The 26,462-nt window shown below is 32.5% G+C and overlaps 4 protein-coding genes across 5 annotated transcripts; all 4 read left to right on the top strand.

Moving 5' to 3' along the window:
• The first annotated feature begins 110 nt into the window (after positions 1-110).
• Positions 111-6,924, top strand: LOC134697168 (heat shock 70 kDa protein 12B-like). 2 transcript variants are annotated; one of them, XM_063559240.1, is made up of 5 exons: positions 111-245; positions 1,809-2,172; positions 3,249-3,467; positions 5,039-5,201; positions 5,755-6,924. In XM_063559240.1, the coding sequence occupies exons 2-5, from the start codon at positions 1,861-1,863 to the stop codon at positions 6,801-6,803; spliced, it is 1,743 nt and encodes a 580-aa protein (XP_063415310.1). In that variant the 5' UTR covers positions 111-245; positions 1,809-1,860; the 3' UTR covers positions 6,804-6,924. The 2 variants fall into 2 exon arrangements, with proteins under 2 accessions (XP_063415310.1, XP_063415311.1); XM_063559241.1 differs by lacking the exon at positions 111-245 and adding an exon at positions 247-429.
• A 2,124-nt stretch (positions 6,925-9,048) lies between these two features.
• LOC134697534 (uncharacterized) lies at positions 9,049-10,329 on the top strand. The gene is made up of 3 exons (XM_063559815.1): positions 9,049-9,149; positions 9,428-9,589; positions 9,997-10,329. Exons 1-3 carry the CDS (start codon positions 9,132-9,134, stop codon positions 10,327-10,329), a joined length of 513 nt encoding a protein of 170 aa, XP_063415885.1. The 5' UTR covers positions 9,049-9,131.
• Positions 10,330-12,324: 1,995 nt separating this feature from the next.
• LOC134696672 (uncharacterized) lies at positions 12,325-14,208 on the top strand. Its single transcript, XM_063558593.1, has 3 exons — positions 12,325-12,424; positions 13,342-13,452; positions 13,782-14,208. Exons 1-3 carry the CDS (start codon positions 12,413-12,415, stop codon positions 14,076-14,078), a joined length of 420 nt encoding a protein of 139 aa, XP_063414663.1. The 5' UTR covers positions 12,325-12,412; the 3' UTR covers positions 14,079-14,208.
• Positions 14,209-16,817: 2,609 nt separating this feature from the next.
• LOC134697533 (uncharacterized) lies at positions 16,818-26,413 on the top strand. Its single transcript, XM_063559814.1, has 8 exons — positions 16,818-16,862; positions 20,762-20,994; positions 21,722-21,919; positions 22,311-22,549; positions 22,829-23,024; positions 24,428-24,535; positions 25,136-25,252; positions 25,630-26,413. The coding sequence occupies exons 2-8, from the start codon at positions 20,803-20,805 to the stop codon at positions 25,918-25,920; spliced, it is 1,341 nt and encodes a 446-aa protein (XP_063415884.1). The 5' UTR covers positions 16,818-16,862; positions 20,762-20,802; the 3' UTR covers positions 25,921-26,413.
• Positions 26,414-26,462: the final 49 nt, after the last annotated feature.

The following is a 26,462-nucleotide window of genomic DNA, read 5'->3' as shown; positions in this document are numbered from 1 at the left end:
TAAAAAGGGGGAGGTTTATAACGAACAGAAACACTAAAATAAGATGAATACAAAAACCAACAATACTGTATAGCTTTGTTCATTTAAAATAGATACAATTGAAATAACGCAAAAAATAGTATGTACCTGTTATCCGATGTCAGAGTGCATTAAATATTTCCCATTCCATTTACTTTGTGTTTACGTTAGAACCGAAAGTTAAACTTGAAAGACGCATGCGTGGACTACAGACTAGGTGTTACAAGGTAAATGTATAGTATTTTTTGCTTTCTCTTCGAAAAACCAACACTCCTTTAAACCCATGTGGATGATAATTTATTAAAATATGTACTGATCGACTAGGAAACGTTGTGTTGTTACATGTAGTACTTGGAATCGTATTTTTATACCAGGAAGTGTATCCCTCGTGTTGATGATTGAAATTATGAGGTTAGATTTACATTTTTTTAGTAGTGATTGAGCTTTATTTATGACTATAACTGAGTGATAAATGATTATTATGAATAGGTCACTGGATCCTCACTGTACGAGGACCATTTTCAGCTCGACCCAAAATGCATTTTCGTTTCGTTTATCCTACAAGAATGACATGTTTTATAGAACCAAAAAGTACATATTTAAGATCATATAAAAAACTGTCATTACGGTCAAACAGATACCAGTAACCTCATATGATTTTAAGAATCATCCTTTCTTTATAATTCATGACTGAAACTAGCAACTTCATGCATCATGTATCACAAAAAAATCAATCATGAATTCAGTATTCTCAAAAGTTATATTTAGATTGATTGGCTTGATTGAATGTATTGTGTTTCATCGAAAGTTGATGTATGACATATATACATGTATATATACGATTGAATCTCATCCAGTCTTTGTTCACGGTCTTTTTTAAACATGGCCAACACTTGAATATTTTTAAGATGTATTGAAGTTTTTAAGACATGGGACACACATGAAAAATTAATCCTGATATTCCTTACACTACGCTTTCATATCATACTTTTGTCAGAGGTGGATCCCGCAAATTCTGATAGGTGTTCTGTTGTTAACACGTACCTTCAGAGCAGTCATATATATGACAAAATAAATGCCCCAATTTGCGTTGCCACAATCCCCTACTTCAGGTTATGACACCACCGAATGGAATTAATTTGGAATGGGCTAACCGTGAACAATACGACGGTTTATTTTCGACATTTGCGGTTATGTAACAGTTTTATCTCTTTGCCATCTTTCGTCTATTTTTATCTGGATAGGAAAGAAAGAGTAAGTATTTCCCACATTTTATGTATTTTTTACATCAATAAAACGTTGAAAGGGAGAGGAGTTGCCTAAACTGAGACCCAAAACGTTAAAAAGGGAGGAGTTGTAAACTAAAACCCACAACCCACAACCCCAACCCCTGTAACTGCCACAGCACACCATATACATCATTATTGAGTGATAATTACTCTTTCAGTAATTAAGACAACAAGCCAAATCAAAATAGTCATAATAGTTTTAGATTTGAGTAGTTGTATCTTATCAAGATAAAGTCAACTTATTTCTGATGACCATAGAACTATTTTTTAGGCAATGAATCGCCCTTTCCTCTCCTTTTTTCAAATCTTACCAGTGGTGTCCTCTGTTGAATAAAACGTAGCCGCTAATGGAACCCAAGCTCTTAAGCAAAGATTTAGCTGCTGAAATCACGAATGTCATTTCCAATACAAGTGTGCTCACTAAATTGATTTCATTGTATTTTTTTGTAATCTGGCTAACACGATATCAAATGGCATTTTCTGTCACATTTTTTTCTTCAGAAATGAGCAAACAAGTGAAGAGATAGATATTCACAAATAAAAAAGATCAAAGATGCAGAGCAAAAAAAATAAAATCCTTGTGGCAGCAATTGACTTTGGAACAACGTTTTCAGGATATGCTTTTTCCTTCAAAACTGATTATGAAAATGATCCAATGAAAATTTCCGTCAATCAACAATGGACAGCCGGTTCTAGAAGCTTGATTTCACTGAAGGCACCGACTGTTGTTCTGTTAGATAAATCCAAAAAGTTCCTGGCTTTTGGATACGATGCTGAAGACAAGTACTCGGAGGCTGCTTTAGACGAAGAACATCTTGATTTTTATTACTTTCGTAGATTTAAGATGTTACTTCATGAAACAAAGGTAATTATAAAAACGCATTTTCATTAATTTGAAAGATGTTTTATTTGATATTCAAGGAAGGTATATGCTGACATGCCGCTTAATGCCAATGACTGTAAATTGGGTATGTCTCAGCCTTTTGGTAAAATTTGGCATACAACTTTAGTTCTTAGAACTATGACTAAAGATAAAAAATAAATAATGCATCCATCGCTTTTAGTATTTGAAATGTTATTGATTGAATGCTTTTAAAACAGACTGAACATGTTTATAGAAAGCTTATAAAACCGACGAAAAACGGCTTCCTAAAATTTGTCTTAAAACCGTTAAATATTAAATTTCAAATTCTAAAATCCAAAGATTTTTCTTTGAAACAGGTTGTTTCCTCTTATCCTCGTTAATTGCAACTTCTTTGTGCACGGTATTATGAACCAATGGATAGCCTATTGAGAAGTTGGACTACATATTATAAGATAAATGTATTTATTCACAACTAGGAATGTCATTGCTGAATGTCGCAAGTTTGTTTTTTCTAAGATATCAATTTGCTGAACGTATAAGGGGGGTTGTCTCTGACAGATTTTCTCCAAATATTATCTTATCCATAGAAATGATCTTGACAGTTTATATAGTTATTTTTATGTTAATTTGCTCCTTTTACAATGTAATTAAAATACCGATCTTTTCCCTGGCAAGCTTTGTTTACACTGGAGGATCTGAAAAAGCTCCGTTCTATATATTTTTAGACCGTTCGGGATTCTTTCAGTCTGGTTTTGCCGCATCGATCCTTCAACAAATCTGAAAGCTATAATTGTATTGGCTGATGAAGTAATTACTCCCACAAAAATTTAAACGAAGTGTTGTGAGATCCTTGAAAGCAAAGATTGGACTGAGAATCTGTATTTTTAACCTATCTTTAATTTGCTTTATATAATGTTTGAAAATTATATTGTGATTATTCTGCTCATGTTTGTCGCCGTGATTGGCTAATAAATGTTTTGTATTTCAATCAGATTGTTTCGTTTAAAGCGATTATCAACTGTCAGATTATCCATTTCGTAAATTTGACGTGCGTTATTCATCAATTTATTTTAAAGCATCTTACACGAAAAACGATGATCAAAGACGATAATGGTAAAGAAATGCCAGCTCTAGAAATATTCTCCATGGTTATAAGATATCTGAAGGGTCATTTGTTAGAAACCCTGGAAACACGAGGAACTGGACTAGATAATAACGACATTCATTGGGTGTTAACAGTCCCAGCTATTTGGACAGAGCCTGCTAAACAGTTTATGAGAGAAGCCGCAGAAAAGGTGCAGTGAAATTGTAAACTGATGGGGTTTTGTTTACCAACTTATTTTTACTAATCAAGAGATCATCGTATTTGGGGCTATTTATTTTAATCAATGTATTTCATATTCATCCATGTGAAAACCCACTTCTGTAACTGTTATTGATTTGTTGACGGAAATGAACACAAAAAAATGACAAAAAAAATAATTTAGATATCCCAACTAGTAAATGGAAGTGCTCTTTTCAAACTTATTTAGCTGACTTAGCAAACGGTTCAAACGAGAGGCGAAAGATACATGTACAAGAGGAGCATTCTAACTCATGAGTCAAAAATAAACTAACAACGCCATGGCTACACAAGAAAGTTGTCAATATTTGTATTGGCGCCTTTCTACATATAAAATTATGGAATACGATATGATCGTCAATGGGAAAACTACAAATAAGATTCAAAATAAAAGTGGAATTCATTTCTCGCTACATTGAAGACCTGTTGGTGACCTTCTGCTGTTTCTACGGTCGGGCTGTTGTCTCTTTGACACATTCCCCATTTCCATTCTCAATTTTATTCAAACTGACAAATATAAGCAGCAAAACGTTTTGATGATCATATGTGGACATTTCCCCACTTTTAAGTGAAAAACATTACCAGAACGTTTAAACTTTGATAATGATTGGTCATTTTCAATTGCCTTGTTCTTTGAAAATAAAAAGAATGAAAAGGCAACTTTTTAATTTAAACTAGCGACAACTTGAACATCCTCGTTTTATTTATAGATAGATCTAATACTAATAGGATTTCTGGGATATACTTTTTATATCTTCTATACTATCATACCTCGCCAATTTAAATCTAACTTGACTGAAATTATGCTTGCTTTTTTTAATTTAATTCAGGTCTTATAACTATTTGTTGCTAAGTAAGACATCAAAATTATCAAATTTCATGTCATTATTAATTTATGGTATATTTTTTTCAAACTTTAATTGGAAGATAAGTATGAGATCTTAAGCATGTTTAAAAACAATCCCTCTCTTCCTTGTTGATGCATGGCGTCAATGATGGTACAATGTGAAATTGAGAATGGAAATGGGGAATGTGTCAAAGAGACAACAACCCGACCAAAGAAAAAACACAACAGCAGAAGGTCACCAATAGGTCTTCGATGTAGCGAGAAATTCCCGCACCCGGAGACGTCCTTCAGCTGGCCCCTTAACAAAAATGTATATGTTTTCAAGGGTATATTTTGATTTTATCCTTGAATCAATGTGAATTAAAACTACTCGGGATAAAATATGAGGGATCCTTTTGTCAACTCGTTATTAGCCATCGGTATTGTTACAAATGACAGCACGGCACCACCAGGGAGCTTGTAATGTAATCTGTGTTGGTTAAATGACTTCATTTCTTTAATTGGCAAAGAGTGCTTTAGTGTCCGAAGAAAACATATATACTGACGTTGGCGAAACAAGTTGACCTAAACGTTAATAATAATTGATTATCTATTTTAAATATATTCTAAGAACGTGCATCAGATATTTGTCCAACACCAAACTAAATAATCTTTATTATTGCCATTTGTTAATTTAGGCTGGTATTAGTGGAGAACAGCTTAGCATATGTTTGGAACCCGAAGCAGCATCCTTATATTGTCAACATTTACCAATAGAAAAACTTAAAGATAAGGACGGTATAGGCAATGAATTTACAGCATCCGGAAGAGGGGCTAAATACATGGTTCTTGACTTGGGAGGTATGTTAGATTAAAGTTAAACATACATGTTCTGTCTTCTTTATATTGGCTTTACTTTAGGAACTATCAGAATCATTTTTTGAACGGGAACAATTTATTCAGACCTGTTCCCCCCCTCCCCCCCCCAAAAAAGAAACCCACATAAAATAGCGAAGATAACAATTAACTATGGTACGTCAAACGAATTCTAGTAAAGTATTTTAATATAATAAATCGTAATTTTTGTCGAAAAAACTGTATCTAGGCTGGTACAAATATTATGCTAATTATTCCGACGATATATAGAACATACAATATAACTCTTATTCAGAATCGAAATAATTGATGCAAACTATACTTTATTGTAGTTTAAAGATGGGTGGGCAGTATACGGTAGTTTATACGGTATTTTATAGCTTGCTATCTGTTATGAGCTTAAAGACTGTACGGTAACCTACAGTTGCTAACCTCTTACGAAATTTATAGGTGGAGAGATTTATTGACGATCATATCGCATCTCTCCTTATTTTTATATATACTTTATAAAACTGACATGTAGAAAATATGATTTCAGGTGGAACAGCTGATATAACATGTCATCAGAAGGATGCCGAGGGTAGCCTCCGAGAGTTACAGAAACCAAGTGGGGGTTCGTGGGGTGGTACGCGTGTAGATGAAGCTTTTAATCAGCTTCTTATTAAAATTGTTGGTGGACATCATTTTAGAATTTTTCAAGAGAAAAACAAAGCTGATGCATTAGATATCTTGAGGGAGATGGAAACAAAGAAAAGAAACATTACAAACGAAACCGAAGGAAAAGTCACGTTAAAAGTCCCTGTTTCACTAATTCAATCATTTGAAAAAGAAACGGGAGAGGAAATCAAAGAAGTTATAAAACAGATGGCATACGCAGGCAAAATGACTTGGGTCGGAGACAAGTTACGAATGGAGGCCAATCTTTTCCGTGCATTGTTCAATGATCCAAAGACCAATTTGGTAAACCACGTGAAGGCTTTAATGACTAAAGGCCCTTTAAAAGATGTAAGCACGATATTAATGGTCGGAGGTTTTTCCGAGTCTCCCATAATGCAGTCGGCAATTAAAGATGCGTTTCCGGGCAAGAAAGTCGTCGTTCCAGATGAAGCTGGTTTAGCTGTGTTGAAAGGTGCCGTTATGTATGGGCATCAACCACAAACAATTTCCGTCAGAATATCGAGATATACATATGGAATAAACATTTCTCCGCCATTTAAATCCGGTGAACATTCACCAGAAAGGCGTGTTAGCATTGAAGGTACAGACAGAGTAAAAGACGTTTTCAAGAAATACATAGAAGCCGACCAAACACTAAAAGTTGGCGAAGCTGTTAGTGGCCGTCATGTCACAATAAAGAAACGCCAAAAAGAAATGCTTTTAAAGATATTTGCAACTGAAGATAGTAATCCTAAATATGTCACAGATAAAGGATGCGAGTATTTGGGAAAGGTTGTCATTCAGCTACCGGAAGTGGACGAAAAACTCAAAGTTGACGTGAAAATGATTTTTGGAGAAACTGAACTTATGGTTGAAGCTAAGGAATCGACCACTGGTTCTACATACAAATCATTCTTTGACTTTTTGTAGAGAAGCTGATCTTTTTAATATGCGTTTTACAATTATTGTTTAAGGTGTTATATTGAGAAAGATGACGGATGTTGAACACATTGATTGTATTACCACTTAGACATTAAAATAACAAATTTAAGCCAACGTGTTCAGTTATGGAAAAATCTAGCATTTTTTTTTAAATTTGTAAAACAAAGCAACCATTTGACTTTTTGTACAGAGTATTTGGTATATTCCGGATATTCATGAAATATTTTCCACAGGGCACAACAAATTACAAGATAATTATTACAATGTTTCATAAAGGTCAAGTATGGGATTCGGAAACAAGTTTGGAAAAACTTTTATAAAACCGTCTCCCTTAAAAAAACAACAACATCTATTTAACAAACAATACTACGTGCCAACAGTATATTCAGTTTACAGGACACAACAAATTGAAAATGATAAACGGGAAATTATGTTAGGTTTTCTTCTATGAACTTGTCCACAGAACTTCTCCAAAACCGTTTGTCAGATTTACCCAGGGTTCCATAGTATGTCTGACCTCTTGTTGGACCGTCGTGGTTTTGTTTTTGCATTGGGATACATGAAGAGGTATTTTTTTGGCGGGGGGGGGGGGGGGGGGGAGGGAAGAAAGGAAGGATTGACTATAGAACCCTATGGCATTTTTTTTTTTTTTAATTTTCAAATGATGATAAATTCAGAACAGTTAGTGAAAGACAAAAGGGATCTTCAGCAATGACTACGGGAACATAATTATGTCTACTTGAAGGTAATGGTCAATTATGGCCTTGACCTTCGACCTTGAACAGATTTTTTTTAATTTATAGCGGTTTTTTAATTAAAAAAAATGGAAATTCTATTGACTTGGATGAATTATAGAAAGAGTCCTTGTGGCGTCATACTTAAAAGAAATTCGTCTGTGAGACAACTTAACACCATCCTTGTACAATCATTTGTTGTTTTTATTTTCTTCTTCGGCATGTACAAATCAAAATCCTCCACGTACTGAAATTACCCGTACACCTATTTTTGATGAGAAATAAATGTGCAGAAACATTATAAACATAAATCCAATCCAGTTTATTGCCTGTTCAATCAGCCTATCATCTCTAGAATTCACAACTGCAATTCTATTCTATGACACGAGCTAGATGACGATTAGAGTGTCGTATTTATTATTCTGAAAACTTTTTGTCCAGCATGTATACATGTACAAGACATGTGAACTCTTCTATTGACAAATTGCTGGTCATTGACGCCAATCAAAATTTGATCTGTACATTACGCCCTCAAAAGACTCATCACGTCAGCTCGAATCAAAAACGTTAAATAGGCAAAAAAAAGGACAAATTTGAAAAACATAAGTAGTTCAAAAATTCAAAAGGGTTTTGCCAGCCAAATACAGATAAAGGAATACCATTCCTGTATTAGAAAATCCTGAGTATTTAGAAAAATGTTTATTCAACAGTAGGTCCAAGGACACACGAATATAGTCCCTAGTTTGAACAGTGTATAACTTAGATTTTTAATTTGAAATACTTTCCCCAATTTATTTCTTGATATTAAATATATTAAATGCATGACATATTACGTAGGAAGATGAAATTAAATTTATTGTCTAAATGAAATGCAATACGAAAAATTGTGTTTTCGGGCCAGTAAATTTGTAATTATGACCCTATAAATGATAATACATGTCAACACAGAAGTGCTGACTCTTTGGATGGTGATATCATAGGAGAGAAAACCCTCTGCCAAATGTGGCATCGACCCAGACTGAGTGCATGGTTCAAATAGAATAAAGTTGAAAAGGCAATAGAAAGTATTTAAAAAGATCTTTAGTATATGCCTAGCCTGCGTAGCGAATCTTTGAAATTTGACGTTCCCTGCTTTAGATTGCATGTTGGTGGATATTAATATGTGTTGAATATCTACACATTTAATATTTTTGTACAATAAAAAAAATCTCTAACTTTGTTTAAAACGACAATATTGTGTACATATTGAAATTTACACATGCGTTAAATACAATGAGTACGTTTTAGTCGATTGACTGTCTGTGTGAAACATTGGTTGCAGCATACCAAAGGTCCAGATTACAATCTAAACAAGGTACACTATAAAGACACAGTTATGTCGAATGCCTTTTGTTAATTTGTAGTTTAATATTAACAATACAAGAATTATTACAATAACATTCAATAATATTTAAATAATTTGACATTTTATCATGATTTGATGGTAGTGTTCCGTCATGGTTTGTTACTCGTGAGTTTTGAAACTGGATTTTTTTGGAGATAATTGTAATCTTCGCCAAAAACGGTGGAATTATTTGTGGTTATGGCACTTCGACATCAGGTTTGTAGTTTAAATTTAAATTAAATGCAAAAAGCGGATATCCTATGAAATTTTAGAATTTTTATGTAGAATGCGGAATTGAAAATCGTTTACAGCAAAATGTTTACCTTTACAATGTGTCAGTTAGATGGGGTCAGTTACAGATAAATTGTTTTACCATATTAATACAGAATGTTCAATAGCACTATCATACACTATTAAAGACAAAATAATAGTTTGTGTAATTGTCATAACTGTGTGTCAAATGCATTTAATGAACTTGTTCTCCTTGATTCCAGAAAAGTGCCAGTAGTGCATCTTCAAAATCAAAGCGGTCGGCAATCATTAGACTACTCCGACAAGTCAAAGATGCATATACTATTGACAAAATCAAGCAGGCCAAGGGGGAGTATGAAGGACTACTGGCAGCGGATCAGCGATTTCAAGTATACCCAGGAAAAGTTAGTTGTTGTTATATATGTGATGTAATAAAACTATAAAATTAGTCGTTCAGATATCTGCACTTTTTTTTACTATAAATGTCAGATAGAATTTTTTATGACGTAGGTTATAATACTTTGCAACAATGATTACTAGTACTCATTAATTAATGTATTATATAGAATAGTTTAATCATTTATCTTGATGCAACATAAGCAAGCGATAGAATTTTATCAATACACAAAAAAAATCGTTGGTTACACCAATGGCATTATGCAACAGCAACTAGCTAAACAAGACGTCTAGAAATCTGCAAATGTCTTCAACAAAGCATAATTATGAACATGTGTCTACACAATATTTCAAAACAATTTATTTAGTACTGTTTTATATTAGCATTTAGTACTTAATATTTATTTTCATCTAGGAATTCCTAGCTATAGATAAGCAGGACGTGGACAGGATTGAAGCATTAGCTCCTTTGCAGAAACATGCCAATGTTTTGTATGAAATGTTAACCACAGATAGAAACGGTGTTCCTGTACAGAAAGAAGCACAAGACGAGCTGTGTCGACTCCTGGTAGTAAAGGAAGCATTTGATATTATTTCAGCAAAACAGGTTATACTGTTATTTTTCCTCAATAACAAATCTTGTTTTCCGGTCGGTTTACTGTATCTTCTGTACACTTTATGTTTCATGAGTTTGAAGTGTTCTGAACTTTGGTTGCAAGGGGGAGTTTACTGGATTGATGCCTCATGATTTTTAGTAAAAAAAATATTGTATCGTTTACCCCTTATCTACTGGTCATTTTGTATTTTTGGTCTAAATTAAATATTTAATTAGTTAAAATAATGTAAAAAAATAAATTCCATAATATGATATTTTTGCACATCATTAGTACTACTACTATTATTATAATTACTATAAAAAGTACTTTAAATTTATAAATACAAATCGACTAAGATAATTATTTTTCAGCTGGATGAAAAGAAACGGTCTCGGTTTTGTGAGTTACCAGACACGGTCACTATACCATTAGAAGACTATGAAGACATGAGGAGAAAAATGAGGCTCCAGAAGCTAGAGCTCGATGAGTTAAATTCTAGGTAGTATTCGCTTCTTTCAAGTTATCAAAACGCAGAGTTGTCTAAATGAAAATGAAATCACAAGTTTTAGTTCTTATATTCCATATAGAATAAGACGAAAGTTTATTTTGTGTTTTTTGTTTTTGCATGTTAGGTCAAATATATAGCTGTACATTAAAGAATATTCAGTGAATACAATTGAGAATGGGGAATGCGCCAATGGAAATGGGGAATGCGTCCAAGAGACAACAATCCGACCAAAAAGTAGAAAACCGCCGAAATCCATCAATAGGTCTTCAAAACAGCGAGAATATGCATAGCATATGAAATAGTCTGAAGTGCATAGAATATTATTTCAATTACATTGTGCTTTAAGATATCACGTATGTAACATATAAATGGAATCACAGCATTATAATATTGGCTCATTTGAGTCTACCTAGTCATCAAATGTGACGTAACTATAAAGCCTTTTTATATTAACATATTAAGGTCGAGTAGAAAACAACACCACGGACAATACATTGAACTTGGTACTAGTAACCCAATACGACCTACAAGAATAGGAGATATGTATGATGGTTTGTTTGACATACAATGGCACGAAGCATTGCCAGTAGTAATGGGATTGTATCCAGAAGAGTCAGAAGCATTTATATTTCTTAGAGACTTGCTGCTGGTATGTTTTCCATTAAGAAATAACCCTGCGATTTCAAATACATTTTGGTTATTTGTATGATATTCGATGGTATATGTAAACAAAGGGAAGATAAAACCATAACTCTGTACACAAATAAAATTAAAACAAGTTTAATGGTGAGATGCTATGTGTTAGGTTAAAATAAAATTTAATGAGTGATAAACGTGAACATGCACAAGGGCGGATACATTTTTAAAAGGGGGTTCTAACCTTATGTCCCCATTCAAACGCATTGGTCGTCCAAAATAATGGGGTTGCAACCCGCGTACTCCTCTTGGATCCGCCACTGGTGCATACTGTGGTAAAGTATTACCACAAGAAGCTTACTTTCAAATTTCAGGAATCTCTGATTTATAGTTCATTAGAAAAATGCGACAAAAAGTTTATAATAATAATAAACATACGAAAGAAAAAAAAAGACCAAAAAAACTAATGATTTTATATAACGGACGCCATCTAAACCAATGTAGATATGTGCATCAGAAGGGAAAGCAAATTAAGAACCACTAAAGACACCCGACCGTTTGATCGTGATCAGGATTAAAAATTCAGTGTTTGAAAAACCGATAAAGCTATACACACTTACAAAATGTGGAAAGGAAATAACATTATTTTAACAAAAAGAACCGAAAATCGGTAAGACCAGACTGAAAATAGATTAGACTTATAGCACGAGGAGGAAAGCAGACCAATAACTGTTACACCTTTCAAAACAAAGACATGATGTGTCATTGGTTAACAAAAGAAAATAGAACATCTATTATATTCATTTTATGACACAGGTTATATAACATTGGTTAAATGACTGGTCATCAGTCTAGTAGTTATTCATTCTTTTTTCATATGAAACATGAAGTGAAAGTCACAAAAACACTTTTACTAAATTTAAACAGATACGCTTATACAAATCTTATATTTTCAATCTAGTAAGGAAAAGGTATCCATTTAATGTGTTTTCATTTAGAAAGCCTACGACTTTAGTTCAGACATTGCCAGAGACGAGCAGGAGAAATTGGTCAGTCATCTTAATAAATCTGTTTTAGAACCTACCTTACACATGGAAGGACAGGTAAGGTTCATTTACACGTGACATAAATAATGAATAGAAGGTCGGTTGAAAACAAAACTTTACGACAAAAGACATGATTTTAGCTTCCCAATTGTGAACTTTCCATTTCTATGTAGCAACATTGCAGCATCGCCTGCATACGGAGTATATGTATCTCCCAATATATACGATATTCCCGGGCTTGTATTTCCTATCACGAGTTGGTTGACCGTTATGGAATAACCGTTTGACAGATGATATCGAATATGTCCCTGATGTCCCAACTACAATACACTTCCCTTTTCACGAATGTGATCTTCCGAATTATACTATTTACCGGGTTTGTAATATCATAAGCAAGACAACTGGTGCTACATTTGGAGCAGGATCTGTTTACCCTTCCGGAGCACCTGAGATCATCCCCAGTTTTTGGTAGCGTTCGTGTTGATTAGTCTTTAGTTTTCTCTGCTCTGTCTTCTGTATTTTATGTGTTTGTTTGTCTTTTTATTTTTAGCCATGGTGATGCCAGTTTATTTTCTATCTATGAGTTTGACCGTCCTCTGGCATGCCTCTATTTGATGTTTGTTGCAACTATTTTAAAGCTCAAGATGAAAATCAAATATTTCTCATTTGGAAAATAAGCAAATATAATGTGACTGCGTTGTATATTGTTTACTCGATAACAAGTACCTGCACAGTTAAAAACAAGAATTTGATGCGACTTTCATGCAAGTGTGAGGGTAAGCTAGCTTTAAAACCATGTTTAATACACCATTTTGTACTGTGTAACCAAGTCAGGAATATGACAGTTGTTGTCCATTCGTTTTGGTGTGTTATAGTTTTTTATTTTGCCATTTGATAAGGGATTTCCTTTTTGAATTCTGCTCGAAGCTCAGTATTTTTATATTCAAGTATACTATCTCCTTTTCTTTTTGTAGGAATATCGTAAAAGGGCCAAAGACGATGCTGAAGTCACTGCGCAGAACGAAATGTATGCAAAAGAAGTCAGAAAAGCAACAGCTATGAAATCTTTGCCATCTCTCTTTTCTGTAAGTTTATCTTCTTAAAGAAACTTTAAACTTATTGAACATTCATATAAAAAAAATGATATCTACTACGGTAGCGTTTTTAAAAATGTAAATACATAACAACGTTAGAAAGATCGATTCTGAAGATTAAATTCAACGTGAATATATATATACATTAAATATACAAATGCATATGCTTTTCAATTTTATGCACACGGTTTTAACTAAGATTGTATTTAGATCAAAGTGAATAAATATGTAATTGTTTTCATTTCTCTAGTTCAGTTATGATTTTGTCTGATAGTACATGTAAACAAAACACAAGAATTATCACTATTGCTTTATTTTAGCTGTTTAAAAAGCTCTACCTCCAGGAAAACTTGAACTGGTCCGAATTTCAGCTTGTAGATAAACTAAGTAACTATTTGGATAAATGTGTTGAGATCACATGGTTAATGAGTGTTTATGATCCGCCTCTGAGATTTGTGTTAGCCAGACGTGATGAGCAAATAGACATGAGCAAATTTATGTATTTCCGGGTAAAAGGCAAGGTGACAGATTACACAATTTGGCCGGCACTGGTGTTATATCATGGTGGCCCAGTAATACGACATGGTCATGTTGTTCCGAAACGTCATACCAAATAAAGTTCAGCTAAAATACAGGGAACGTTGAAAGTGCAATATAGATTTTTACTTGGCTTCAATTATTTAATGTCTTATCACAATAAAAATGTAATATAAATGTTAGAATGATACAAAAAGATATGCACTTCAATACTTATATTATTAACTTTCGGTGTATACAGGTATCGAGACTAAATGAGAATGTTTAATATAAAAGGAAAAGATGTATATGATTTGTATAAAATTTCAAATGAAAGACCATCACGTTGCTTTAGTATTACTTTTAATTGTAAACTATAATTTTGACATGATTGATTTCTGGGCATTTGGCTTAACACACATTATCAAATGTAAGGTTGTTTTCCAATTTATGCAAAATAACCTGGAAAAAGTGGTTTCCAATGACAAAATTCATTACTAAATGAGTATCAGTTGCTTTGACTTATCGTTCCTTGAAACATATTGTTTGCTACTTCAAAATCACATTCTTGTAAAGCATCCTCTATCGTCATACTTTTTTATTACTATTCTTACACTTAACGTATCTAGGTTTGACGAATTGTGTATATGCCATTGTTTTATTTAGAAAGAACACCACTTGATTGATAAGTGAAGAATTTGAAATATACAAATAACTAATCTCATAAATAATAATATGTTTCAACTTTTCAGTGTTCAGTCTTCAAATTAAATAAAACATGTTCGTCATCCATGACGAACTTTAATACGGAGTATGATAAAAAGAACATGCTCGTCATCCATGACCGGTTTTATGCCGAGTACGATAATTACAACATGCCCGTCCTGTATGACCTGTTAAATACCGAGTAGGATGATTAAACCATACCCGTCTTCTATCACCTGGTTAACGTCGAGTATGATAATTACAACATGCTCGTCATCCATGACCGGTTTCATGCCGAGTACAATAATTACTTGCTCGTCCTCTATGACCTGTTTAATGCCGAGGATGATAAAATGAACATGCCCGTCATCCATGACCGGTTTAATGCCGAGTATGATAAAAAGAACATACCCGTCATCCTTGACCTGTTTAATGTTGATTTTGATAAATAGAACATGTTCGTCATCCATGACCGGTTTAAGTCCGAGTATGATAAATAGAACATGCTCGTCATCCATGACCGGTTTAAGTCCAAGTATGATAAATAGAATATGTTCGTCCTCCATGACCGGTTTATTGCCGATTTTGATAAATAGAACATGCTCGTCATCCATGACCGGTTTGATGCCGAGTAACATAATCGTCTTTCATGACCTGTTTATTGCCGAGTATGATAAATAGAACATGCTCGTCATCCATGACATGTTTAATGCCGAGTCGATGAATAGAACATGCTCGTCCTCAATGACATGTTTATGACGACACATTCATTGTTATGAAGTCTGGTGTGCAAACTTATATACGTTCAATTTTATGAAGCATTATGGATAGAATAACTTTTTTTCTAATACATTTAGCGATCTCTGTTTTTGCAGCTTTCCAAAGCGTATGACCACAAAATACTGTTTTTAATAGAGTGTAATTATTGTACAAATAAAAAAAGTATAAATTTATATATAAAGTATATTTGACATGAATTAAGGGAGATTTAAAATGGTGTAAATGAACGAGACAACAACAGAAAAGCCTGTGAGACAAAAACAAGAGATAGCAGTTCTCCAATTTAATTTCAGTACATAGATCATATTTTTAAATACAGTTTAAAATTCACAATTCGCTAATTGAATGTTCTTATCCAAATAGTTATCAAAGGTACCAGGATTATAATTTAAAACGCCAGACGCGCGTTTCGTCTACACAATACTTATCAGTAACGCTCAGATCAAGATAGTTATAAAGCCCTACAAGAACAGAGCATTGAAAACCCAAAATTCCAAAAAGCTGTTCCAAATACGGCATAGCTATTTATTCCTGGGGTAAGAAAAATCAATAGTTTTTCGAAAAATTCAAAGTTTTGTAAAATGGAAATTTACAATAAAAAAATGACAATGTATAATTGATATTTATGTCAACTCCGAAGTGCTGACTACTGCGCTGGTGAAACCAAAAATTTTAAACTGTTAAATAAAATTAAAAAAGGAAATGGTGAATATGTCAAAGCGACAACCACCCGACCGTAGAGCAAACAACAACCGAAGGCAACCAATGGGTCTTCAATGTAGCGAGAATTCCCGCACCCGTAGGTGTTCTTCAGCTGGCCCCTAAAATATGCATAATAGTACAGTGATAATGGACGTCATACTAAACTCCGAATTATACACAAGAAACTAAAATTTAAAATCATACAACACTAACAAAGGATAGAGGCTCCTGATTTGGTTGTTTATTTCACCTGAATTTCTAAAATCAATGCAAATACAGAGAGTTATTCCTCTTTAAACAATTATATCAGAATTCCAAAGTTACAGCGATATCATTACTTGTTGACAAAATCAATACAGTATATTTGCGTTTACTTTTTAATCTATTTATTAGAACAAAATGTTATCGTGAAAACAAATAGGTATGTAATTTGATTTTATGAACCCATTTAACAGGGTTATAAGCCATTCAATACATAAATAAAATGTTCTAACAATACATAGTTGAACTTTCTTTTTATTTGCTTTGTTGGCCTTTTCTGGTTGTCATACAGATCATGTATTGTAGACAATGAAAGATTCTATTGATTTGTCAAAGTATATCTAATTTAATTCAAAAATATTGAAAGTGTTAAACATTCATTTAGTCGATATTTCCGATATTAAGTTTCAGTGGAACTTTAAAGATTCTAACAGAAGGTAAGGAAACAGTGCCAGGATTTAAACACAATTAGTGTAATTCATGAACATGTATTCAAAATATTCATTTGCATATGTACATATCTAAAATTAGTAGAAACATTTATCAATCTAATATTACTTTCTCTAAAGTAATTAAAACGAAATTGAATGCCAAAGTTAGTGAAATTTCAAGTTCTTCTGACTCTTTGAGAGCATCGGAAATCACCTCGGTTTTCGGGGGAAATCTTCTTGTTCAGTCTTTAGTTTTCTATGAAGTAGTGTTTTGCGGACTTGTTTGTCTTGTCGTCGTTTTTACGTTTCGTCCCCGAGTTATCACCAGCCCAGTAGTCAGCACTTCGGTGTTTACATGAATATCAATTATATGGTCATTTTTCTAAATTTCCTGTTACAAAACATTGAATTTTTCGAAAAACTAATGATTTTCTTATCTTAGGAATATATATTCTTAGCCGTATTTGGCACAACTATTTGGAATAACGGATCCTCAACGCTCTTCAACTTCGTACTTGTTTGGCTTTACAACTATTTTGATCTAAGCGTCAGTGATGAGCCTTCCGTAGACGAAACGCGCGTCTAGCGTATTCAACTATAATCCTGGTACTTTTGATAACTATTTACACCACTGGGTCGATGCCTCTGCTGGATGACGTTTCGTCCCCGAGGGTATCACCAGCCCTGTAGTCAGCACTTCGGTGTTGACATAAATATCAATTATATGGTATTTTTTTATTTTTTTTTTATAAATTTCCTGTAACAAAACTTTGAATTTTTCGAAAACTTAGGATTTTCTCATCCCAGGAATAGATAATCATAGCCGTATTTGGCACAACTTTTTGGAATTTAGGTTCCTCAATGCTCTTTAACTTTGTACTTGTTTGGCTTTACAACTATTTTGATCTGAGCGTTACTGGTGAGTCTTCTGTAGACGAAACGCCCGTCAGGCGTATTAAATTATAATCCTGGTAACTTTGATAACAATTAAGTCAGTTTATCTACAACTTATAAATTCTGAAAAGTAACATGGAGAAAATGGACTAAGCACGCCTCAATTATCAACACCACAACGAAAATAAAATGACAATGTAAAATTTACATGACAGTGAATGTGATAGGCAACTCTAAGTGAATATTTAACCAGCTAACACTAATGTGAATGCTACAGGCAATGAATAGTGTGTTTCTCTAACTTAATATTTTTCTCTATATATTTTCTATATATTTTACTTAAAAGTTTTTAAATTGAGTTTATATTAGGATAGAGGACACGAGAAGGGAAAATAATGTTATCTTATATGAAACTGCACTCGTCTTAGACTGTCGTTCTGACGACAAAATTGATGCCATATATAACAAGTCATTCCGGATAATCCAGGTGTTCATAAATATTTTGTATATTTTCTTCTCTGATCCTTGATGTGTTCGCATCCATTTTCATTGCCATTATATTTAATTTGCACTATCAATGTTTCGCAAGATTACCTTTTTACTGTCAAATTCTTTGAACTATTTGCTATCGGAATGCCCTTTTACAAATACTAATTCATACTAATGTAAACTTGCAGCTATTGTCTTGATATCAACTATCAAAGACCTTTTTTATTTATGGAAAAAACAATATTACCGATATACGTTTTCTTTCTTTTTTCTTTTCAAACAGTTCCCTTCTTCGTATATAAGTAATATAAACAAGATTTTCCCGGTTGTGTTCTGTTTTTCAAACTTCTTCGATCATTACTTGCTCTTGCTTTCATCTATACCTGTTGTGATGCTGAAACTTAAGTTGCTTTTCTTTGAAATGTTTTGTGAACCATTCGTGTTTTGATTTTTTTTGTTGACTTATTGTCCTTATCGTGTCTTCTTATTCCATTTCGTTCTCAATTAATTGAAAGAACATTTGTAGAACTTTGATTAGTGCATTAATAATTCACCATAACTGGGTTAAATACAATTTATATATACAAATTGCAGTTATCTCCTTCATTCTTATAATTTTTGTGGCGTTCTATTTCTTCATATATATATGAAAACTACACACCTTAATAAATATACACACTAGTTGAACTTCCGATATCCAAGAACTGTTCCTAAGATCTAATGCCTAATTTTACCAAATACAGCAAATATTTAAGTTACGATTCTTGGGCTTTTTAATTGTTGTTTAATTTCAAAAATGGGTTTTGATCAATATCTAAATACTGTATCTAATCGCAGTATAGATTTCTTTTATGTTTCAAAATCTTTTTAAATATTTATAACTATTTTTTAAATTTACCAAAACTAAGACAATAATTTGCATGGCTATCTTTCCCATCCATACCCATTTCATCAAAACAAACTAACAATTGAAGGTAATCGTTACCAATGAAAGGTTGAAATCAAAACATTCCAACAACATATTTCAATTGCATCACAACTTGTTCAAACATATACCTCTTTATTTGACTTATTTGGTAGTTCCTTCTTTTGGGCTTATTTGGTAGTTCCTTCTTTTGGGCTTATTTGGTAGTTCCTTCTTTTGGGCAAAATATTGCAAATTACATTTTATTTTAAACACATCCAACCTATCCTCCCTTCCATTCTTTGCGTCAAAATTTGTATAAAGTACTAAATACTCAATTATGGGTCTTGTTATATATTTTGTAAATCAAATATTGATAGCTAGAATACAAAAAACACCGGATGGCCCTTTTCCATTTCTATTTGATCCATTTTAATGAATGAATGCGAGTGCATGGTTTACTAATGGAAACCCCTAAGTTTATTCAAACAGAAGGTAACTGATACAAGTGTGTCACAATGACATTATGACCACTTAAAGATTTTGTAAAACGAGATGAGTTAAGTATTCAACATTCAGGAGGAAAGATGAACCAGCAAACATACCTAAATCAACATATGCCTCTGTTCTAGTATACCACCACTTCACAAACGGTTGACGAAAATAGTTGGAAATATTAAGCACTGCATTAACATTTTGGACTGGTTTATTTTTTCTCCAGAAAAAATAAATAAAAGTATGTTGTATGCTTGATTAACGACAAAATAAATCATAATGAAAACGAAAAAGCAGTTTGCTACCTACATTTAGCTAGGACTAAAGATCTATACAATATAAACAATTTGAAGAAAAGTGGAAGTGGGGTTCAACATATTCAATCATATCATGACCATATCCTCAGAAATAGTTTTTTCATTGTGGATGAATGCATTTGCAGTCCTGACATTTTACATTTCAAATAGACAAACACTGATATCGACAAGCCCTCACATGTTTAAGTTTGTGTTACCTTATTCGCCAGTCGCATCTGCATTGTATAAAAGTGTAATAGATGGATATAAAATGGCATAGCCATATGTATACAGTACTGTTTTTTCCTCATTATAAATTACTTATATAAACCGGTTAGATATATTTTCTATGCACTGTACACTTTGGTTAAGTCGAATGTGCCGTTCATTTAGATATAAGAATTTCCTAGAAGCGTAGTTTTGCCAGCTGTTCATAATAGGACTCGCCTGTTTCTCAAGTATATTTTTTATGAATGTTAAGAAACTCATCATAGATACCAGGACTACATTTTGTATATACGCCAGACGCGCGTTTCGTCTACAAAAGACTTAAAATATCAATATCTTATTTAACAGAACATCAAGAAAAATGCGAATTTTTATTTTTAAATTAACTATGATTTTTTATATAGTAGATCATATTGAGATGCCAATTTTTCATTTTGCTACCTAGTTTATTTCCGAACATTACAATGTAATTTGACATACTCTTTCTCCCTCTCAACCAATGAATGTTTATTCTTTAGGACTTATAGGTTTTTCATTGTCCCATATGAATGCTTACAAAAACAGAATCATCCCTATGCTTTGTTCTTTTTTTTTTATAGGGGATCTGTTTTATCTATTCGTATATCATTGAAAGTATATAATGTCAGTGATACAACCGGTTGGTCGGGGAGATTATTTTATCCCTCGAGAGTATAGAAGACGGCCTAACATCGAGGTGATTCTTCAAGATATGGAGTCTTATATCAACAAGCGAACATTAGACATTGCCGATCGAGAATATGTCACACTTATGGATAATGAATATCATCTCCTCAAGAAGTATCGAGATAAGGTTAGATGGTTATCTTAAATTTAAATGTAGCATTCATTATGAATTTAATTAATTAAACTTGTTAATATAATTTTAATCTGATAGTAGTTGATATTGTTTTATATAATTTAATGGGTTGTGAAATAAAATCTTGAGAACAAGCTAGGTAAGAAAATTATATTTTTTCAATAGAAAATACAGATTGACAATATTTCAAGCGAAAATTATTGACCATAGACACTTGTTTAAACGTAAAACGCTAAACTTAGATTAGCATTAAGCAACTGTCAATTGTTAATTTTAATTTCGGAGTTGTAAGCATCTCTGTTTTATAACGCTCTACCTAAGTCAAATAATTTCGGGTTTTACTATATTAAAATTTCCATTCAATCAATTACGTCCTATCTTATGTTCGAGTCCATCCACAAATCCAAATTTTAAATTCAATGATGTATATATGCTGAATACTATACACCTATATTTGACCGAACTTGTATTTTGAGCGTAATAAATGCATGTGAAAGAGAAGAGACACTTTGTTTTACTCTTATAAACAAATAACGAAGGAATCTTGACTTATTCATGACAAAAGTCACGATTTTGTAATTCGATAGGAAACGGTATAAAAAAGTAAAACAAAATTGTTGTCATTTATATAATTAATTTAAGATATAAACAAGCTTTAGTGAAAATCATGGCACAGTTCGCTATCAACTAATACAAAGGAGCATACATTTTGTTATTTTAGTATAATGCATACGTACAAAACATACAGAGAATAGATAAACAGATAGCAGCTGATTCCGACTTTTTGACTGCCAGTAACCTGTATGTAGTACTAAAGAAAGCATGCGATAACTGGCGACCTAAAGGGAAAACTGCCATGGAAGAATTTAGAGAACTACAGAATTTTACAAAGCTTTATAGTGACTTAGAGCGTTCATATGTGAGTGTTATCAGAATTTAAAAGAATATTTCAGATAAGTAATTTGAGTTCTATTGTATATTTATGAGTTAATGAAAATATGGTGTAAATCATATCGTGGAGACTTTCATTTATATCTATAGTGGTCTGATGTTCATATTCGGAATGAGTATGGATTCGCATGGTGAGGTGATACACGCATATCATGAGACGAAAACCCTGAATGTTGAAACCTTCGTTTTTGCTTGAAAGATTATTCTATTTATTCTTAGACTAAGTGGGGTTCAAGAGGCATTATTTCAAAATTTAAATAAGCATCCAGATATAATAGATGAAAACGTTTTATTGATACATATTGTAGTAATGCTACAGTGCTATACAAGTTTACTCTTTAATTTTCCAAACATTGCAGGGTAAAGATGGTGGAACCTACAAAGCTATTCCTAACGTCCATACCTCCATACTGGGGCAGCAACCCAAAGATGAATATAGTCCTCGTAGTCAGAGTTATGAATCTCCAAGATCGGATTCTAAGGCTCTATCCATCTCGTATGTTCCGATTGAAGCTTATGAAAAGTTAGAAAGGAAATTGGGTAAACAAGAGGAAGTCATTGCAAGAAAAGGAGCAGAAATAAATGAGCTAAGGAGCAGGTAAGAGTTTCTTTTTATCCATTATTCATAGTAGAAATAACAATAATAATAACCATAACAATATGTTTATGTGATTTGAACGGGGAAACATCGAGCGGTTTTTAGTATCTAATCTAGAATAAAAACTAGTATTGGAATTTAAATTAAAAACATTTGATATATACAACTTGATAAACTCATTTCAAAACAAAAACAAAATACATAACTGTACCAATACATTATGGTAATATTGCTAAGAAGTAACATTAACAGCGCCTTTTTTTATTTACCATATAAAAGGATTGGCAGCATATCAGCTAGGGATTCTTTTCCTGAACATCTTAGTCCTACAAAAATAGCGGACAAATTTAAGAATCTGTATGAGGTAGAATGGTATGCTGCTGTGGGATTGATTGGCACTAAACAAGGACAACGGAGGCATCAAACATCAGAGGAGGAGGACTATGCAATATATAAACTACTTCGAATAATCAGAGTAAGTGATATAAGACATCTTCAAATAAATCTTCAACAATAGTTTTATCAAGTTAGCTTATTGTCGTATAAATGTTTAGTACTGGTAAGATCTGAAAATGTATGCCAAAAAAAATACGTTTTACTACTTTGTCCATGGTTGTCCGGCTAAATACACCAACAGAGAAGTATGGTATTCATAACTTATTACTTTGGTACCGCGTACTATGATTAACGGACATGCACCCGCAAACATGTTTAACCTCGCCACATTGGGCATGTGCCTATCCGAAGTCATGTAATTCGGTGGTTATCGTCTGGTGCTGTTTATCATATTTGTTTTTCGTTCATTATACCCAACATGTTTTAATGTACTTTGTTTCCATTCAGTATTTCTTAATAATTAAATGAAAATGCAGAGTTGAAGGTAATTAAGCAAATAATGCAAATAACTTGTAAAGCAATACGTGTCCTTATGATGAAATTGTTTATTTTAAGAGGATATGGTTTTATTTAGCTTAATAATCAAACAAAATATTCTACCGATATTGACATTTGTTCTGATTTTTAATGCATTTTGATGACCTTAATATAACATTGATCTTCATTATGCAATCTCAACTAGCAATAAGAATATGGGGTATGAGTGCCAAGGAGACAACTCTACATCTTCCTCAATACTTAAATATTCTAATTTAAACTTTAAAATATGGCATATTTTAATAGAATGAAAAAAACTCGCTTTATTATCAGTCAGTGATTTTATAAATCTTGAAATATATCTGCAAAAACATGTTTATCAAGGTAGCTTATTGTTGTATAAATATTTTTTTACTGGTAAGATCTGAAAATGCATATAACAAATATATTTACTGACTCTTTCCATATTTCTCCGGCTAAACAGAGAAGTGTAGTATTCATAAGTTAGTACTTCGATATGTCGTACTACGGACATATATGGCTAAAGGGCATGCAACCACAAGCATGTTCAATCCCGCTACATTCGGCATGTGCCTGTTTTAGGTCATGTAATTCAGTGGTTATCGTTTGATGCTGTATATTTTATTTGTTTTTCGTTTATTGACTTGCACATGAATAAAGCCGTTAGTTTTCTCGTTTGAATTGTTTTACATTTGCCAAGTGTAGATAACTATGAGTTAATAAACATATAATATTAATATTCCGTCTTACCTTATAATACAAATAACAGTTCTGGTAAATCAGTTGTAATAGGTGGAAATTTTTAATCCTGCAAATTTTCAAATCAATTGGAATTAAAGATGAAACAGCAAATGTATTAATTACACATATTGCGAAATATTGATACCATAAAATGTAAGTAAAGTATATTGTATGAAGACTATCATTATACTAAAAAAAAATCTATGTTCATGATTTTATATATATGTAATGTTATTTTAACAGTATGGCTACACATGGTGCAAGAAGCTGGCTGCAGAGCAGTTAGATGAACTTTCTGATGCCATGTCACAACCTGTAGCAGATCCTGGTGTAAAACCGGCCTCTCGATTGGTAAGATGGCAAAAATCTTACTTAAAATTATTGTTGTTTGAACTTCTTAATTTTTTTCACCACCCCTTCTTTGTATTTAAAAGAGATTTAAATTTAATTTTTTTATCTTCAAAATAGAGATATACTTATGAAATTTTTAATATTTTAAAAAGGTTTTTTTCTGTTGATTATTATGATATTTTGGTTTTTATATTACTTGATTAAGCTATGATGAAGCGCCTTTCCTTTTATAATAAAAAGTATAAAAGACAATAAATTATATGCATTTATTGTACAAATTTAAAGAATGAAAGATTTAAAAGTTTTCGTACGCAATAGTCAGGTAGGCAACAAAAAACATAAGTTACAATTTAATTTTCAATTGGCAGAATTTCAGTTTTAGCGAAAACTTCTTGTTCAGAATGACATGCATTAATCTTCTAGATCGTAAAAGATCAGTAAAGGAAATATTTGATTTGATTAAAAAAAAACAGAATGATGTATAACCGATAGAGTGTTTATGTAAAATGCAAACAGTCCTTTAATATATCATTAAAACTTTCAATCATTGAACTTATTTTGTGAGTGCAAGATAATAGATACATTGTTATGTTATTGCAGAGTAACACAGTAGCAAAAACACCAAGAACAGGGAGAGTGTCGTCCAACCTAGTTTTACAACAAGCCAGAGATTTCAGGAAGCAGATGGCTGTCTCGTCAGTCGATGCCGTGGTAGATGTATGTAATTGAATAACTGAGTAAACTTTTTACTTTAAAATAAGAAGCATTAGTAAAACTGTACAATTGTTAAATCCATTATTTTAGTACCACAAATGGCTACGTGTTATTTTGCATCGATAAATAACGAAATTTAAACATTTTACAACACCACAAAAGTTTTTTTTCACCGAAATTAAGGAATAGTGGTCGTTTCTGGGTCTGATTAATAGAATAAAAACTGCACGATGAAAATTGTGACTATTTATAACTTTTTGTGCCTTTTTGTTATTTTCTCTCCTTTTTATCAAACAAATAACATATTGTGCGCTTTCGTAAATTATATTATATCAATAACTATACTGATATTTCTTTATAGTACCTTTTGTTCATTGCAGAGGTTTAAAGTAGAAGTGATAAAAGACGAGTTAGGTATGGATATCCAGCAATTGTCACCTACAGTTATCAAGTTTATCCACAAAGCAGCCGAGTTATTGTGGTATATGTGTATACTTGATCCCCCAATGTACATTGCCTGGCCGGAATATAACGAAACATTTGATACAACAAAATATATATTTTATAAACAGAAAGATAAAGGACGGAAAGTAAAGGTTCCTGTCTGGCCTGCTCTTTACCTACAAGAGAAGGGACAGCTTGTAACAAAAGGTTTTGCAAAAGGATACTAAAATTTATCAACGATTACTGTGAATTAATATGTCGGTTGATTTTGGCGAAATTGCCATCATGGTATAGTCCTGTAATGCTTGACAATAATTTCTATTTCAAATTTCCACATTACGTTTGAATTTCGTTTATACAAAGTTATTCCGTCAGACTAAAGTTTTCTTAATATATTTTTTATTAATGTTTTATAGTTTGTGGTGTACTCTTCTGCAATAATTGTTCAACCGGTTTCACTTTGTACACCAACGACCGAGTTAATATTGAACTTTTAACTTTTAGTTATTATCCTCAATTTTGGTAATTGATAAATTCCAATATCAAATTAAAAAGGAAAAGTCAAAGTTCAGCACCATAGGTACAAATGTAGTACAAAAAGAGTTGAAGAATTGTCGTGTTATTTGTTGAATTATGCAAATTTTGGTAAAAAACCGCATCTGATCATGATTGAATTATGTTATTTGAGTTGTTACAGTTTTATTTTGTAAAATGAAAAGAAAAAAAAGTCCACCGAAAGTGAAATGTGTGTTTTGTTGATAGTTATATA

Source organism: Mytilus trossulus, chromosome 14 (assembly GCF_036588685.1).
Source record: "Mytilus trossulus isolate FHL-02 chromosome 14, PNRI_Mtr1.1.1.hap1, whole genome shotgun sequence".
Classification (NCBI taxonomy): domain Eukaryota; kingdom Metazoa; phylum Mollusca; class Bivalvia; order Mytilida; family Mytilidae; genus Mytilus; species Mytilus trossulus.
Note: the sequence above shows the minus strand (reverse complement) of the source record. Positions and strands in the feature narration are given on the sequence as shown.

Coding starts and splice junctions, on each gene's coding strand:
- LOC134696672 (XM_063558593.1), top strand. Junction 13,453..13,781: donor CTTTGCCATCTCTCTTTTCT/GTAAGTTTATCT, acceptor GCTTTATTTTAG/CTGTTTAAAAAGCTCTACCT.
- LOC134697533 (XM_063559814.1), top strand. CDS start 20,803: ATGTCAGTGATACAACCGGTTGGTCGGGGAGATTATTTTATCCCTCGA. Junction 20,995..21,721: donor TCAAGAAGTATCGAGATAAG/GTTAGATGGTTA, acceptor TTGTTATTTTAG/TATAATGCATACGTACAAAA. Junction 22,550..22,828: donor ATAAATGAGCTAAGGAGCAG/GTAAGAGTTTCT, acceptor ACCATATAAAAG/GATTGGCAGCATATCAGCTA.
- LOC134697534 (XM_063559815.1), top strand. Junction 9,590..9,996: donor TTCAAGTATACCCAGGAAAA/GTTAGTTGTTGT, acceptor ATTTTCATCTAG/GAATTCCTAGCTATAGATAA.
- LOC134697168 (XM_063559240.1), top strand. CDS start 1,861: ATGCAGAGCAAAAAAAATAAAATCCTTGTGGCAGCAATTGACTTTGGA. Junction 3,468..5,038: donor TGAGAGAAGCCGCAGAAAAG/GTGCAGTGAAAT, acceptor TTGTTAATTTAG/GCTGGTATTAGTGGAGAACA. Junction 5,202..5,754: donor CATGGTTCTTGACTTGGGAG/GTATGTTAGATT, acceptor ATATGATTTCAG/GTGGAACAGCTGATATAACA.